General features: G+C 38.0%; 1 protein-coding gene across 4 annotated transcripts in view; it reads left to right on the top strand.

Annotated features, from left to right (window-relative positions):
- The window catches only part of ADCK1 (aarF domain containing kinase 1), a 194,331-nt gene that overhangs the window by 126,179 nt on the left and 49,644 nt on the right, over positions 1-18,508 (top strand). For all 4 annotated transcript variants that reach the window (XM_031952434.1, XM_031952433.1, XM_031952437.1 and 1 more), the window contains one exon: positions 12,288-12,446. In XM_031952434.1, the coding sequence (XP_031808294.1) occupies positions 12,288-12,446 (159 nt within the window). The remainder of the gene's footprint in view (positions 1-12,287; positions 12,447-18,508) is intronic.

Raw genomic sequence — 18,508 nt, 5'->3', positions numbered from 1 at the left:
TGGAAGAGATTCATGTTTCAGGAAGGCTTGATCTAGATAACCCTTGAGTCTCTTCTAATCCTAAAAGTCTGACTGTACACCCAGGTATTTGTATATTTGTTCAGATACTTTTTAGACACTGAGAATTCAAAGGAGTAGCCCCTGGATACCTTGCTTAATTATGTGATGTGGGAATTTGTATGGCCAGTCAGCATTTATCAAGTGCCTACTATATTGTTAGTTTCTAAGGATATAATGAAAGGCCAAAAAAAAATGGTCCCTTGAGTCAAGGAGCTCACATTTCTAATGGTCAGCTTTCTGGAGATTCACTCTCTCTTTTTAATAATACATTTTTATTTTTAAAAAAAAATTTTTAATTATAGCCTTTTATTTTCGAGTTATATGCATGGGTAATTTTACAACATTGACAATTATCAAACCTTTTGTTCCAATTTTTCCCCTCCTTCCCCCCACCCCCTCCCCCAGATGGCAGGTTGACCAATCCATGTTAAGTAATACATTTTTATTTTAAAAATACATGCAAATGGTTTTCAACATTCACCCTTCCAAAACCTTGTGTTCCAAAATTATCTCCCTCCCTTTCCCCTACCTCCCTCCCCTAGACAGCAAGTAATCCAATACATGTTAAACATGTGCAATTCTTCTAGATATATTTCTAAATTTATCATGTTGCACAAGAAAAATCATATCAAAAAGATAAAAAAAAAGTGAAAATATTATGTTGTGATCTCTATTCGATCCCAACAGTCTTCTTTCTGGATGTACAGTGGGCTCTCCATTACAAGTCTTTTGAAATTGGCCTGAATCACCTCATTGAAAATTGAAAAGAGCCAAATCCATTAGAATTGATTTTCACATAATTTTGTTGTTGCCATGTATAATGATCTCCTGGTTCTGTTCACTTCACTTAGCATCAGTTCACATTGGTCTCTCCAGGCCTCTCTGAAATCATCCTGTTGGTCCTTACAGAACAATAATATTCCATAACATTTATATACCATAATTTATTCAGCCATTCTCCAACTGATGGGTATCCATTCAGTTTCCAGTTTCTGGCCATTATAAAAAGGGCTGCCACAAACATTTTTGCACATATAGGTCCTTTTCCCTTTCTAGGATCTTTTTGGGACACAAACCCAGGAGAGACACAAAGAATATGCACATTTTGATAGCCCTTTGGTCATAGTTCCAAATTGCTCTCCAGAATGGTCCTATCAGTTCACAATAGAGATTCTTTTAATGGTGGAATGACAGAGAAGTAAAAGATTTCACCTACTTAAGGTACCCGGTCCCCCATCTATGCTTGTTTTTTGTAATCTAGCTAAAATCCTTGCCAAATCTTAGAGGAATAAAACATTTATTTTTTTAAACTTGAGCACTTTTTCTACTTTTGCAAAAACCGTAGTGGGGAAAGGAAAGAATGGAAAGAAATTTCTTTCCTATTGTTTTTCTTTTTGTAGACAGGGACATCAATAAATTTGAATCATGGAACAACAGTAATTAAAAACAAACAAACAAAAAAACTAGTCATTTAAAAATGCAGTTGTTTTATTTAATTGATTTTGCCACCAGAATGGAAGGTGGGAGGTGGCAGAGGCCTCCGGTGGGGAATGGGGGGGTGGGGAAGGAAAAGCAAAACCTTAAGAAATCAAGACCAGCCTCTGGTGAATGACTAGGGACAGCTGAGGGCCTAGTTTGAATCTAATTGTTGTAAATACTGCAATTTGTTTGTTCTAATGGTTGCTGCTGAAAGGATTTGGGGAGGTGAATTGGAAGATTAGGTGGGGGAGGGCATTTGTTTTTAGCTGTACTGGAGGAAAAAAACCCGATTTTAGGGACAGGGCCTTCTGTTTTTTTTCCCCTGCTGTCCATCAGCATAAAGCATTTCCAAAGAACACCTTGCATCAAGGTTCCATTTGGAGACGTTTTATTCATATTTAATTATAGGCTGCAGCGCCAGTCTTTAATTACCTTTTTATAAAGCCAGCTAGGAACATGGCACTAGCAATAAATTATCGCGTGTATGTGTGTGTGTGTGTGTGTGTGTGTGTGTGTGTGTGTGTGTGTGTGTGTTATTTCCTAAAAATGAGGGGAAGAACAGTTCTATATAAGAGATGGATAGTGTAGCTGGCCCTCAAAGGACTTATATGCTGTTCTTCCTCACCCTTTGCTGTCATTGATTCATTTTAGGGATCCAGTGCTAATTCCAAAGCTCCGGCTTGTTGGAGGGGACAGAAAGGGATAGTATCTCCTAAAGCCCTCCCCTATTGCTTCCCCTGAACATTATGGAGTGTGGGTGGGGGATCCCTTCTAAGTACTGGCTTTAAGTCTTTGGGGGAGAGGATGTTGATTAGAAATAGGGCCAGAGGGAGGCATAATAAAACTAGCTGTGGATTGGGAGTCAGTGGACCTGATTTCTGTTCCCTCATCTGCCCCTTACTGTTCATATGATTTTGGACCAGTCATTTTAATATCCTGGGGTCTCAGTTTCCTCATCTGTAAGATGAAGTGGGAATAGCTGTGATCAAGGTCAGAAAGATCTGCATCTGGCGCTTAGTGGCTTTGAGACTTTGTCTAAGTCATTTAACTTCTCAGTAACCTCAAGTAATTCTCTTAAGTGTATAAGTTGGAAGGAAGGAAGGAAGGAAGGAAGGAAGGAAGGAAGGAAGGAAGGAAGGAAAAGGGAAAGAGAAGAGGAAGGAAAAAGGGAAGGAAAGGAAAAGAGGGAAGTAAGGAAACTTCCAAGTATTTGGAAGATAGATTCTATTATTATTTCCATTTTATAGTTGAGGAAACTGAGGCAGATAGAGGTTAAAGTGATTTCCCAAGAATCACACAGTTTTTAAGTATCTGAGGCCAGTTTTAAACTCGTCTTCCTAACTCCAAGTCCAGTGCTGTATCCACTGTGCCATCCAAAAATTGATTCATTCTGTATTGACTTACTAACATCATTTCTAGAGAAAGTTAGAGCTCTGTAGACCAATGAAATCAATTTTTTAAGAAGATTAAAAACAAATAAAATAAAGAAATTTGACTAGAGGATTCCAAAGGTGCTTTTTACCTCTATATCTTTAATCCTATAATCCTACAACATATTTCTCAAGATTTCCAGTTCAGTCTTCTTTCTATTTAACTGCCCCTCTGTGAATAGTTCCTAGTGTACCTTATCACTCTAATTTAATTTTCAAAAATTATGTGTTGCATGTATAATATATATCATATTACTTTTCTTCTCAGTGGGGTGGGAAAGAGGCTGGAGGGAAGAAGAGAATTTGAAACTCAAAAAAATGAGTGTTTAATAAAAATTATGTGTTGGACCTGCAGTTTCAGATAGTCAGTCAACCAACATTAATTAAATGCTTCATATGTGCTAAGCACTGTACTAATATCTGGGAATACAAATCTCAGTAAAAAAGGAATGACAGTCCCTGCCTTCAAGGAGCTTATATATATTTTTTAAATATATTTATTTATTTTATTAAAACTTTTAATTTTCATAACATATACATAGATAATTTTCAGCATTCAGCAAAACCTTGTATTCTAAATTTTTTCCCCTTCATTCCCTCTACTCCCTCCCCTAGAAAGCAAGTAATCCAATATATGTTAAACATGTGCAATTCCTCCATACGTATTTCCACAATTATGCTGCACAAGAAAAATCAGATCAAAAAGGAAAACAAAAATGAGAAAGAAAACAAAATGCAAGCAAACAATAAAAAGGTGAAAATGCTGTGTTGTGATCCACACTCAGTTCCCACAGCCCTCTCTCTGGGTGCAGATGGCTCTCTCCATCACAAGTCTATTGGAACCGGCCTGAATCACCTCTTTGTTGAAAAGAGCCACCTCCATCACAGTTGATCCTCACATAATCTTGTTGTTGCTGTGCACGATGTTCTCTTGGTTCTACTCAATTCACTAAGCATCAGTTCATGAAGGAGCTTACATTTTAATGGAGAAGAAAACACATTAAAGAAACTAAAAAGGGAGAGAGGAAGGAAGAGATGGAAAAGTCTGATTGTAGGACAAAGAGAAAGGAAGAAGTTTTGCTCTTACAGGGAACTCCTTACATAGAAATCACCACACACCAATGCCACTTGTCCCTTCTCTGCAGTTTATAGTCTCTGCAGTATATAGTTTAGAGTTTAGAGTTGCCTAGGATGTGGTCAAATGACTTACCCAGGGTCACACAGCCAGAATGGGTCAGAGGCAGAACTTATTCTAGTATTCTAGTGTCTGAGGCCCACTCTATTTCCCTGTTATATAATATAAAGCAATATATTATAAAGGCCAGCTAGATGGCAGAGGGGATAGAGGGCCAGGCCTGTAGTCAGCAAGACCAGAGTTCAGACACTGTGAACCTGGGCAAGTCGCTTAATCCTGTGTGCCTCAGTTTCTTTATCTGTAAAATGAACTGGAGAAGGAAATAGTAGACCACTTTAGTATATTTACTAAGAAAATCCCATAGACAGTTGCTCCACAGGATCACTCCAGTATCAGGAAAAGTTCATGGATGGTAGGTCCATGGTGGTATGAAGAATCAGTTATTTCTGACTGAACAACTACAAAAATAACATATTACATAAAACATCATATTGTGATGTTAACATAATACAAATGTGTATGGTACTTTATGGAAATAAACACTTCATATACACATTATTTCACTTTGATCTTTACAATTAATTATCAGATGAGATCAGTGGTTAGGGATCCTAATTTTACAGAGGAGAGGTTGAATGACTTTGCCCAAAGTTCACAACAGTGTAGCTAAGACTCGCTGTCAGGCCTTCTAGTTCTAGGCTTGTGCCCTTGTCCCACTATTCCATGGAGCTTCCCTGCTCTAACTTTTGTGAGCGCTTATGGAAATGTCACCTAGTGGTGATGCTCTTATCTCCAGCACCTGCACATCCTCTGATTTGCAGCCTGGCTGCCTTCCCTGTACTATCATAAAATGCCTCTTTGGACGGAGGAGAAGACTTGACAACTTTGTTCAGTTGGTGAACCCCGGTAAGCTGGTTTGGCTGATGTTCTGCACACCGAGGGGGATTTATTTCTCCATTCTGGGGGAAATTGGATGATCCCTACGGTCCCTTCCATCTTGAAGTTTTCACAGTTCCGAGTGTGGCCGCCAGGAAATGAGGAATGGAGATCTCCGAGGTCCCTTTCTTCTCTCAGATTTTACAGACCTGAGAACAGCTGCCAGGAGGTGAGGAATTGAGTACAATACCTGCTGGAAAATCCTTCTTGCACCTTGCTCCTCAATGCACTCTGGTGCGACCTGAGAAAATGCTAGAGGTCTCAGACAAACTCCTTTCTGTTGGGTTGGGATAAATTATATAGTAATGGGAAAAGCCAGGACATTGCAAAAGTCGGAGCATCCTAGCTTTCAGCTTGAGAGGTCATCTAGGCTGGCTCTGCTCCTCAGAGAAGATTCTTTCAGTCCCAGAAAGATTAAATTATTTTTCCAAGGTCACACAGGTACAGTGGGCAGCTAGGTGACGCCATAGTGTATAGAATGCTGGGCCTGGAGTTCAAGTGTGACCTTAAATACTTACTAGTTGTATAGCCCTGGACAAGTTATGAAAGCCTGTTTGCCTCGGTTTCCCCATCTGTAAAATGAGCTGGAGAAGGAAGTGGCAAACTACTCCAGTATCTCTGCCAAGAAAACTCCACAACTGGGAAACACCCGAAAACGCACGTACTAAGAGGCAGAGCCAGGATTTGAAACCAGTTCCTCTGAGTATAAATCCAGTGCCTTCTTCTGCCAAGCTGTCTTTTTGACCACTCTATAACTGAAGAGTCCTAGAGCCTCTAGAATCAGAAAACCAGGTTCCAGTCCTGCCCCTCTATGCTTACCTACCTGTGAGACTTTAGCCAAGTCACAACTTTTCTGGATCTGTTTCCTTATCCCCTCAGCATAAAGGGGTTGGATTAGACGGCATTTAGGACTCTTCTAGGTCTGATATTCCCCCCAGGTTTGTTTTAGCGCCTCTAAAAATGTCTTGTCCCATTGTCCCGCTGGTTCCTGCCCAGTGTTTTCCTCCTGTTGAAGGTATGAGGTGAGCACTCTACCCTTCTCTCCAGAAGCTTAAGAAAGAATCATCTCTTTTTCCTGTTCTGCTCATAGGAAGATTCCTCTTAAAGACCCAGGAACTGTGGACCCATAGAAGCTGCAGGAAATACTTTTGCTGAGACTTCCAAATCTGTAATTATTCTTCCTGAGATTAGCAGCTGGCGGGCATCAGCATGGAGTGATAGTGATTGGGAGACAAAATGAGTTGAGAAATAAGGGTTTATCCTGTTGAAAGGAAAACTCTGATCGGTTCTTGTCAGATGGGAAAACAGTGAGTAGAGAAAAGACTACTAAAGGATGATCGAAAGGACCTTCTATCTCAAATCCTGGGTCTTACAGTGAGAATCCTTGCTACTGGACATACTTAAAAAGAATGATTGTAGCATTGAACACTGAAAATCATTATTCTTGAGCTCTGAAGCTCTGAGATTGAGTTGTGCTTCTAAAGTTTGCTAAGTCATTTAAACTTGTCTCTTAGTTTTTTCATTTTTCATCATTTGGTATTTTTGTTTATGGTGGCTAGGTGGCCCAGTGAATAGAGTACTGGGCCTAGAGTCAAAGAGAGCTAAGTTGAAATCTTTCTTCCCCTCCACTCCCACTTAACAGTATTTTATTTTTTCCAATTATACATATATACATAAAGATAGATTTTAGCATTTACTTTTTTATAAGATTTATATTTTTCTTCTTTTCCCTTTTCCCTCTCCCCTCCCTAAGATGGCAAGCAATTTGATGTAAATTATAGATTTATAATCATATGAAACATATTTCTACATTTGTCATGTTGTGAAAGATGAATCAGGACAAAAGAAAAAATCACAAAAAAGAAAAAGTAAAATGAAAATGAAAATAATGTGCTTCAATCTGTATTAAAATTCCATGATTCTTTCTCTGGATATGGATAGTATTTTCCATCATGAGTCTTTTGGAATTGTCTTGGGTCATTGTATTGCTGAGGAGAGCTAAGTATTAAAATTGATATTGTACAGTGTTGCTGCACAATGTTCTCTTGGTTCTATTCACTTCACTCAGCATCAGCTCATGTGAGTCTTTTTCTGAAATCTACCTGCTCATCATTTCTTAGAGAACAATAGTTTTCCATTACATTCATTTACTATAATTTTTTCAGTCATGCCCCAGGGATTGATGGGTATCTCCTCAATTTCTACTTCTTTACCACCACAAAAAGAACTGCTATAAGACTTTTTTTTTTTACATGTGGGTCCTTTTTCCTTTTTTATGATCTCTTTGGGATATTGCTATGGTATTGTTAGATCAAAAAGTATACACAGTTTTATAGTCCTTTGAGCATAATTTCAGATTGCTCTTGAGAGTGGTTGGATCACTTCACAACTCCGTAACATCGCATTAAAGTTCTAGTTTTCCCACATCTTCTCCAACATCTTTCCTGTCATCTTAGCCAATTTGATATATGTAAGGTGGTACCTCAAAGTTGTTTTAATTTGCATTTCTCTAACCAATAGTGATATAGAGCATTTTGTCATCTGACTATAGATAACTTTAATGCTTTCATCTGAAAACTGCCTGTTCATTTCCTTCAACCATTTGTCATTTGGGGAATGACTTGTATTCTTATAAATTTTGACTCAGTTCTCCATATATTTTAGAAATGAGATCTTTATCAGATACAAAGCTGGGAAATCTATTTCCCAGCTTTCTGCTTCCCTTCTGATCTTGGTTGCATTGGCTTTGTGTAAAACCTTTTTAATTTAATATAATCAAAATTATCTATTTTTCATTTCATAATTTTCTCTTGTCTTCTGTTTAGTCATAAACTCTTCCCTTCTCCACAGATCTGACAGATAAAATATTCCTTGAGTTGAAATCTTTTCTCAGATACTTACTACGTCTATGTTCTTGAGCAAATCATTCAACTTCCCAGTGACTCAGTTTCCTTATAAAAAATAGAAATAATAATAGCACTTACCTTCAAGGGTTATCATCAGGATAAAATGGTGTAATACTTGAAAAGAGTTTTACAAACCTTAAAGAACTATATGAAGGGTATATATTGTTGATTATTATTTGTTCAACAAAAGTAATAATATTTGCTCTATATACCTCATAGGATCATTATAAGGAAAATATTTTATAAAACCTTAAAAGTCAGTTGCTATTATTTGAGTGTGGATAAGATGGGAAGCATCTTGTCTCCCAGCAAACCCAGAACCAAAAAATGATTGGAAAAGGAAATATAAGATCATAGATTTAAAACTTCAAGGAACTTTAGAAGTTATCTAGTTTAAACCTCTTATTTTCCAGATGAGGAAACTGAGGTCCAGAGAGGGTAAGTGACTAATTGACCCAAGTCACAAAGCTAGTAAATAACAGAATTTAGATTTGAACCTAGCTTCTCCAATTCCAAATCCAGCACATTTATCACTGTACACCAGGATGAGAGAGAGAGAGAAAGAGAGAGAGAGAGAGAGAGAGAGAGAGAGACAGAGACAGAGACAGAGACAGAGACAGAGACAGACAGAGACAGACAGAGACAGAGACAGAGGGGGGTAGAGATAAGGGGAAAGGGAGGGGGTGTATCACCCCAAAGGCCATCTTTGGAACTCAGACTCTTTTGTATGGAGGAATGCAGTCCTATCCAAATAGCAACAGATCCTTGGCCTTTTTCCCCGTTGCCAGGGCCTTCTCCCCTGGTGATATGTTGACAAATGGGAAGGAGTTCAGCAAAAACCACAAAAATGATGAAATGGTTGAAGGGAATGATTTATGGGGAGAGATTAGTGGAGTAACTGTGTGGCTTGGCAAAACAAAGGGACAGGATGACAGGGGCACAAGGCTTCTGCAGCCAGAGAAGGGAAAGTGAGAAGGATAAAGGTAGCAGTGCTATAGGGTGAAGGGATTGGACATTTTAGGAGAACTCTAAATATATATTCTGTTCTTCAGTGAGTTAAGATTGAAGAGATGGAAATTTTGACCCGACCTAGTGGGAACTCAGAAACATTGAGAAATGAAGATTTTTTTTTAAGGGATGTTTATACTTTGCAATAGGATTAATAACTTCCCCCTCCCCATTCTCACTCCATAAAGGTGGTTGTTGTTGGGGTTGAGTAAATCATGTCCAACTGAATTTTACATATATTATCTCATTTGATCCTCATCCTCATTAATAGCCCTGTGAGGTAGGTACTTTCAGTTTTTTGTTGTGTTTTTCAATCATATCTTTCTCTTCATGACCTCTTGTGGGGTTTTCTTGGCAAAGATACTGGGGTGGTCTGTTATTTCCTTCTCCAACTCATTTTACAGATGAGGAAACTGAGGCAGATAAGTGACTTGCCCAGGGTTACATAGTAAGCATCTTAAGCCATATTTGGACTCAGGAAGATGAGTCTTCCTGACTTCCAGGCCTGGCACATTATCCACTATGTCACCTAGCTGCCCCTAGTCAACTCCATATTGCTTACCCTGTTTCTTTTCTTAAAAGTCAAGGAGGTTATTCCCCAAACTTGATTAATGCAGGAAGCTAACATTTAAACTGAGCCTCTGCTGATTCACCTTCCTGTGACTTTCTGATCACTTTAAGGCATTAAAACCCTGTAAAACATAAAACACACAATTTTGTCTTAATAGAACAAGACCTCTTGGGTCACCATACTCTGCCTTGCTGATCAGATGGGTTTCTATATGTAGTCAAGAGTGGGGAGGAGGGAGGGAAAGGTGAGTCTATCCAGGCTAAATGCAGTATCTTTATTGAATATCCTCTCTGTTCCTTTTAGTAACTCTTAAATTATTCAGTAATAATTATGAATTGAATAATTCACAAATATCTCATTTTTTACTTCTTTCAAACCTAAATTACAGGTACCTGCCCACTATGTACCTGTATTATATTCATGGAATCACAGAATGTTAAAGATGAAGGAACATTAGAAACTGTTTGATCCTATCCCCTTCTTCTGTAAATGAAGAACTAGAGACTCAGAGAGACTGAATGATTTGTTCAGTGGTAGGAAGTTTGTGACCAGAAACCAGAAGTTTTGACTCCTTATCAAGTATGCTTTTTACTCACATCAGTGAAGAAGATCTCTTAGTAACTTCTCTGCTTATATAATATTGTCTTTCTCTTACACGTATCCGAGGAAGCAGAGGATGGGAGATCAAAGAGCATCCCCTCTCCAGATAGAGAAACTATAGAAGAAGTATAGCTGAGGATGTTCAGTGAGTCAAGGTTATAGATGAGAACCAAAATGGAGCCTTCTGGCTTTCAGCCCAGAGCTCTCTGTAAGACTTGGCTGAGCCGTGGAGCAGGAATGATGGGGGCCACATGCATTCTCCAGGCTGCTTTTTAGTGAACCGAGATGACATGTGATTCTATACCTCGGGCCAGGAATTTTAGAGTTATACAGACTGGCAGAGATATCATTCATCCTGTCTGATTATTATCCAAGGCCACACGTACTCATCAGCACTTTATGATCACATTACTAAGGAGAGGGCTGCTAATATCATGAAACAATAGATAATGATAAATTACTCATATGATGAGACAATATACAGTTCTGGATAATCCAGAAGCAATTTTTCTATTTCAATTACATATAAACCCAGTTTAACCAACAAGCATTTATTTGATGTTCAGTCATTTCAGTCATGCCCAACTCTTTGTGATCCCATTTGAGATTTTCCTGGCAAAGATTCAGGAGTAGTTTGCTATTTCCTTCTCTAGTTCATTTTATAGATGAGGAAACTGAGACAAAAAGGGTTAAGTGACTTACCCAAGGTCACACATTCAGTAAGTGTCCGATTTATATGAATGTATGTATGTATGTTTATATGGAGAAAGAGACAGAGAGAGATGAATGTATAAAAAATAAATATGTACATGTTATTTCAAACTATATTAAAATGGAGTCAGGGATTGCTTTATTACTGTTTTTGTATTCCTAATACTTAACATGATTGCTGACAAGGTGAGGGTGCTAAATAAATGCTGAGTGGGTGGGTGGCAGAGTGGATAGAGTACTGGCCTGGAGTCAAGAAAATCTAAGCTGAAATCTGACCTCAGACACTTAGTACCTTTGTGATTCTGGGCAAGTCCCTTAACTGCTTTTGCCTCAGTTTCCTCATCTGTAAAATGAGCTGGAGAAGGAAATAGCAAACCAATTCAGTATCTTTACCAAGTAACTCCAAAAGGGGTCATAAGGAGTCGAACGTGACTTAAAATGACTGAACAACAACAACAGAACACATGTATATATTTATGTATAAAAAATATTTATGCTGAATATATACATATATATTTATACACAGAATATATATAATGTGTATACACATTCATATAAAATGAATTCAAGTTTTGATAAAGAGACCACTAACACTTATGGGAATTTTAAAAAGCTTCATATAGAAGGTGATATTTGAATTGAATCTGGGGAAAACCAGGAATTCCAAACAGGAGAATGAAATCTGCACCTGGGAGACAGTACAAAGGCGTGTGAAAATGAGCACATAGGTCAGATGGTAGAGTACTTGGAGAGGGAGTCATGTGCAAGAACTCTGGAAAGATGGGACGGGGCCAGATTGTGAAGAAGTTTTAAATACCAAACGAGAACTTTCTATATGATCCTAAAGGTGTCATTTTGACAATGTGAAGAACTGAGGAGTCAGGAAAAACATGAGGCAAGGTAGCCAGGCAGGAGACGTTGCAGTGGTCTGAGCAGGGGGCCACGAGGGCCTGAATGAGGGGCTGTGCAAGTGGAGAGAAGGAGACATGTACTGGAGATGCTGTGAAAGGAGAAACAACAAGATTTGGCGATGGGTTGAAATATGGGATGAAGGGGGTAGAAAAGAGGCAAAAATGATTCCAAGGGCATGAGCCTAGGGGAGTAGAAAGTGGTAACTTTGGCAGTAACAGGGAAATTCAGTAGAGAGAAAGATAATTATGTTTTAAGCTTAAGTTGTCTATAGGACATTCAGTTTGAAATGGTGATATGGGGTCTCAGGCATTATCACTTTACAGATAATAAAGACCTGGCCCTCTTCTTTGTCTCTAGCTCCAAGTGTCTCCCAGAAAGGAGCCCATGTAATTGGAAAGAGCCAAGGAATCCTAGGTGGTCCCAGATAACACCTGTGAGAGAAGGGGAATTGTTGATGATTCCTTTGTTTTAAGGTGCTTATACAGCTTGAATTGGGTCACCCTTTCACTCCTTTCATCCTTCTTTCTCCCTCGGAACAGATCCAGGACCTATTTCAGAGTTTTGAGGATACCCCACTCGGGGCTGCCTCCCTTGCCCAGGTCCACAAGGCTGTGCTATATGATGGGAGAACTGTGGCGGTGAAGGTCCAGCACCCAAAGGTACAAGCCCAGAGCTCCAAGGACATTCTGCTCATGGAGGTGAGATTCATTTTTCTTTCTCCTTCCAGCCATGCAAGTTTACTGATAAATAAGATATAAAGTGTTTTGTTTGTTTTTATTTAATAGTATCCCCCCCCCCCCCAATTACATGTAAAGGTAATTTTTGTCATTCATTTTTTGAAAGATTTTGGTTTTCAAATTTCTCCCCTCCTTTCCCCCTTTATTTTCCCCCTCCCCAAGATGGCAAGCAATTCAAAATAGGTTATACATGTGTGATCATGTATAAGACATTTCCACATTGTGTTGTACAAGAAAGAACAAAAGGAAAAAAAAAAACATGGAAACAAAACTCCCCCAAAGTGAAAATAGTATGCTTTGATCTTCACTTCATCAGTCATTTCTCTGGACGTGGATGGCATTTTCCATGAGTCTTTTGGAATTATAATAAAATGAGAAGTTAATGCTGAGCAGTCAGGGCCTAGGATATAGTGAGAAAAATGAAGGGAAGAAAGAAGAAAATTAAGGTTAGCTATGGTAATTATCCCTGCCTACATAAAGCACCAGGGACTCTGGAGGTATATGCTAAAGTTTATACCTGCATTTGAGTGATACTTATTATATTTCTAAAGGGGGTATTTACTTGAGTTGTAATAATTTATGTTGTGAGAATGTTTTGTTTGAAAAATGATGCATAAATTGAATATACTTAAAAGAAGTTATTATCAAAATATATCTTATTTAAAGACTCATACTTTATTTTTATTTTATTTTTCTTGAGGGTTTTTTGGGGGTAATCTATGGGTTTTCGTTTTTTGCAGCATGACTTTTATAGAAATGATTTGCATAATTTCATACATGCCTTCTCAGTAGTGTGGGGTGGAGAAGGAGGAACGGAGAGAATCTGGAACTCAAAGTTTTAAAAACAAATGTAAAAAAATTGTTTTACATGTAACAGGGAAAAATTACATCTCTCTCTTTATGTATATAAGAATCAGTCCCTAATTTATCTTTTTTGTCAGTCCATATATAATTAAGTTCAGTACAGTTAACATTCATTAAAACATTTACCATGCCAAGGCAACATTCCAGGAATGGGGAATGCAGACACTTTCCTAACCTTCTTCTCCCCAAACCTAGTACTTTTTTTCTCAGAAAGCTTATTTTAGTTCCTCAAATTTCATAAAATCTCAGAATTTAAAGAGACTTCAAAGATCATCTAGTCTCCCTGTTTCTGATTAAAAATTCTCCCTACAACATTCCTGATAATTGGGCATCCAACTTCTAGTTGAAATTATTATTAATGCATTAATTTATTATTTATTTATTTTCAAATTTAACAAATACATGTATTATTTATTGCTTATTTAAACTTTATTTTATTTAAATTCTACTAATGATTACTTTTTCAACTACCTTACTAAGTTAGCTAGGTGTGCAAAGTGTACAATATAAAAAAGCAAAATCAACTGCTGCCCCCAAGGACAGATGGATGATGAGTGAGTGAATGAGATTTAAAAGAGATCATTGAGATAGGAGAAGAACAAGGACAGAACAGTGTCATGAAAACCCAGAAAGAACAGTGTCTGAAAGGAAAGAGGTCAATCATGCCAAATGCTTCAGAGAGGCCAGTAAGACTGAGGATTAAGAAAAGGCCATTAGACTTGGCAATTAAGAAATTATTGGTAACCTCAGAGACTTTTACACTTTTTTTCCTTTTTAGTTTCCACTTTTAATTGATAAGGAGAAGACAGATATAGGGCAACAGATAGCAACAATGATAAGATCTGGTTAGGTTTGTTTTGTTTTAAGATGGATGAACTACTTTTGCTTTACATGTAATCATCCAAACAAACTCATACACCTGAAAATAACTCCTTTTAAAATTTTTATTTTCAACATTTGTTTAAAAAAACTTTTGAGTTCCAAATTCTCTCCCTCCAAAAGCCTTCTCCCATTAAGAAGGCAAGAATGTGATATCAGTTATCTCTGTGAAGTCATGCAGAACTTATCTGGAAATTAATCTTGAGAAAAATCCTATTGGAGATCCCATATTTAGAGATTTACCTTCTGCTATGGGGATCTCCCTTAATTTACTGTGATGTTCCAGCATCATTCTCACAGCAGGATGAGAAGTATAATCTCCAAAGGGATTGTAAAGGGACAAAGTTTGTCAATGTAATAGTCATTATGGCCCTCGCTCCTTTCTTTCTCTCTCTCTTTCCTTTCTTTCTCTGCCACTTCCTTTTTACTTCCTACCTTTCTCCATTCCCTCATGTTTGTTTCTTTCCTTCCTGTTCTCATTTCTTTCCTTCTTCCATTTATTCATTCATTCATTCAGTATGTAATTATTGAACTCCTGCTATCTGAATAGCACTCTGGTTAAATCCTTTAGGGCACAGGAAAGGTAATTAAGATTTGGTCCCTGTTTTTCTGGAGCCCACATTTCAGCTGGGGAGAACAGACACACAAAGATATCGAACAGTACAATACAATCGGTCTGTGATTGAGTGTTCAAGAAAATGGTACTGATTTTCAAGTATGTTCAATAGGAGTGTAGATAAGGAGATAACTATGGTCTACTGCAGTTGTGGGAAGAATTCTGTGAAGGGATGGGACTTAGGTTAGAGCTTTAAGGAGAGGAATTTTTTTTTAGAGTGATTTAATCAATTTGATAACTTTATATTTTGTTTATTTTGTGAGGCAATTGGAGTTAAGTGATTCCCCCTAGGATCACACTGCTAGTAAGTGTCAAATGTCTGAGACCAAATTTGAATTCAAGTTCTCTTTGACTCCACAGTTTGTGCTCTGTCCATTGTACCACCTAGCCAAGAGGAGGACATTTATATAGGCAGGGAGAAGGACATGGGGTGAGGAAAGCAAGTTAAAAGGGAATAAGGTGGAGAATAGAATGAACAAAATCTTGTAGTTAGATTGAGCATGAGTCACTTAGGGAACAGTAAAGAGACTAACCTAGCTAAAGTAGAGGGCCTATATTTGGGAATTGTAGATGATAAAGGGTTAACACCATAAAAAAAAAATTAATCATCATCATCATCATAGCTGATGGATATTTTCATAAGCATGATCAGGGGGAATATTTATAATCAATTACAATCAAAATTAAAAAAATTAAATAATTTGAATTTTATAAAATTGAAAAATTTACTAGAACAAAAGCAATGCAGGGAGAGTAAGGATGGATTGGGGGAAAATCTTGCTTTAATTATCTCTATTAATGGCATATTATCCAAGATATACAAGGAATTGACATAAACATAGATAATCAAAAGCTATTTCCCAATGGATGAGTGGTCAAAACATATGAACAAAGTTTTTAAAATAAGAATACAAAATATTATTACTCATATGAAAAATTTCTCCAAATTGCTAACAATTAAGATGTCACAGGTGAAATTCTGAGAAACAAAGTTTGGGGCATGATAAATTGATTTATTAATTAGGCTAGAAAACAATCCATAAACCAAGGTCAGTGATATCTCTTAGTGATCCAAGACCCCAGACAAGTGTTCCAGATCACCTTAAATTCAGGTGTCTTCCTTCTGACAGTACATCCTTGGGATTTCCCCTGACAAGCAAAAAGTAATTCAGATTGGTGATTTTAATAAGAATGTAGGTTAAGAGTTCTCAAACTCTTCTTCATTATTTCATCTTCCTTGAAAAGTTTCTCTTTGTTAGTATTAACAAGGAAACATTACAAATTAATATTAATAATCTGATGATACATCATTAAAATTGATTTTCTTCAAAGAGAAACGCTCAAAACAACTCTGATATTTCACATCAGACCCAATATTTGGCAAAGATGACAAAAGATGGAAAACAAAAATTGAGAAATGATCTGCTAATATCATTTGTTGGTGAAACTATTTTGGAAAAATATTAGGAAACATACCAAAAATATTATTAAAATGTCCATAACCACTGACCAAGATAGAAAACTGATTTTGGGGTTAGAAAAACCGGCTTCAAATTCTTTTTTCTACTTCTCTCTGTGTGGTCTTGGACAAGCTACTTTAAACTCTGTCAACCTCAGTTTTTCTCATTTGTAAAATGATGTGACTGAACTACAAGACATCTCTGGAGTTGATAATACTTCAAAGCAAGTTTTCTATTTGGATCAAAGGGCATAGACATTTTTCAGTTATTCATATCCTCTGTGTGTGTTTGTGTGTGTGTGTGTCTGACTGTGTCTCTGTCTCTGTCTCTCTCTGTCTCTGTGTGTGTGTGTGTCTCTCTCTCTCTCTGTGTCTGTCTCTCTTCTACCCTTCTCTCTCTCTCTCTCTCTCTCTCTCTCTCTCTCTCTCTCTCTCTCCTACCAGCAACATTACTGTGTCTCTTGCAGCTCCAGCTCATTGAATTTGTGATTTCATGGTGTCTATATGTCAAAAAGATTATTGAGCAAAGAAAGAACTGGAAGCAGAATAGTTGCCCGTTCACTGGTGGAACATGTAAGAAATTCAAATATGAAAAATGCTGAGAAGCATGGAGCACTTATGGTGAAGTAATATCCATTGTGAAATAAGCAGAATAAAAAAATACAGTAATTAAGGCAATGTAAACAGAAAGATTAAAGACAACCAACAAGACAAAACAATGCTGTAGAATTATAATGGCCAAGCCTGACTCTGCAGCAGAGTTGAAAAATTCACTCTTCATTGCAGAGATAGGGTAATCATGGGTGTGGAATATTGTGCTTACTCTTAGATAGGTTTAATGGGTCAGTTCATTTTGTTGATCTACCTTTTTTTCTTTTTAATATTTGTTAAAAGGGATGACTTGCTGGATGGCTGAGGAAGGGCTATAAGAATGTGATGTAAAAAAAAAAAAAAGAGCTATCAATAAAAAAGAGATTTGAAAAAACATTTGTAAGGTTTCTTTAGGTAGACTAGGGCCAGAATGAGGAGGATAGTAAATGCCAGAATGAGGAAATCAGACACAATTTTTTAGGCAGTGGGGAACCATTGAAGTTTTTTGGTAGGGTAGGAACATGATGAAAGTAGTCCATTAGGATGATTAATGTGGCTGTGATGTCTAAGATGGATTGGAGGGGAGTAGACACTGGGAACTGGAAGCCAGTTAGAAAGCTATTTATTACTGTAGTTCAGATACAAGGTGATGAGGGCTTGGACAAAGGTGGAGACAAAGAGGATGGAGTAAAAGGAATAGTTTTGAGAGACATTTTGAAAGAATTGACAGCACTTGTTGACTGATTACAGGGCATGAAGGAAAGGAAGGAGTCAGAGATACATGACTTTAGTTTGGGACAATGGAAGAACAGTAACAAGGTTGACAATGACACAATTATTTATCCCCAAATCTGGCTGACCCTGGTGGGAGGGGGCATGAGAGGGAGGTGAAAGGGAAGATTCCATGGGTCTGGGCTATGTTTACTGGCTTTCTTGACCTCTTGCCTTTCTCATATCGCTTTGATAAGGAAGAATTTGTCTAGATATTCCTAATATTGAAATTGGGAAAGGACTTAAGAGAAGGGCCATGTAGTCTAAACCCTTTATCTTACAGATGGGAAGGCTGAGGTTCAGAGAAATTCCCTCTTTGGATACTTTTATTTTACTTGAAGACTGGGGTTCTTCCAGAGTGTTTGGAGTGGAAGCCCCCCATTTGATGGTTTCTTTGGGAATCTGTAGACAGTGATTTTGCAGATTCTACAGAGTCATCAGCATCCCTGGTAGGACATGTTGGGCAGACTGGGGGTGAGAGAAAGGTGGTAGAACTGGAGCTCGTCCTGTACCAGCTGTCTTTCTCTAAGCTTTGGGTACAGAAGGCACTTTTCTCTGTGCTAAGCTCAGGGACTTCTGAATAATGGACAGTTAAGGACAACGGCAATAATAGCAGTAATAACTGTCTGGCATCTCTTCCTCCCTGAGATAAGCATCCACACTTTGGCAATCATATCCCCAAGCGAGGTGTGTCTGGAGTACAGAGCAGCTCCTTCTCCCCAAGGCACAGCAGAAGTGGGTCGGAGCCAGGCCCCGGCCCAGTCTGGAAGGGCAGCTGAGGGCCTAGATGAGGTTAGGGGTCCTGATTACCAGAGTAGAGCCCTCTGCTCCCAACAGCCCTGG

This window comes from Sarcophilus harrisii, chromosome 2, assembly GCF_902635505.1.
Source record: "Sarcophilus harrisii chromosome 2, mSarHar1.11, whole genome shotgun sequence".
Lineage (NCBI taxonomy): Eukaryota > Metazoa > Chordata > Mammalia > Dasyuromorphia > Dasyuridae > Sarcophilus > Sarcophilus harrisii.
The sequence above is the reverse complement of the archived record's forward strand: the minus strand, read 5'-3'. Positions and strand labels throughout refer to the sequence as shown.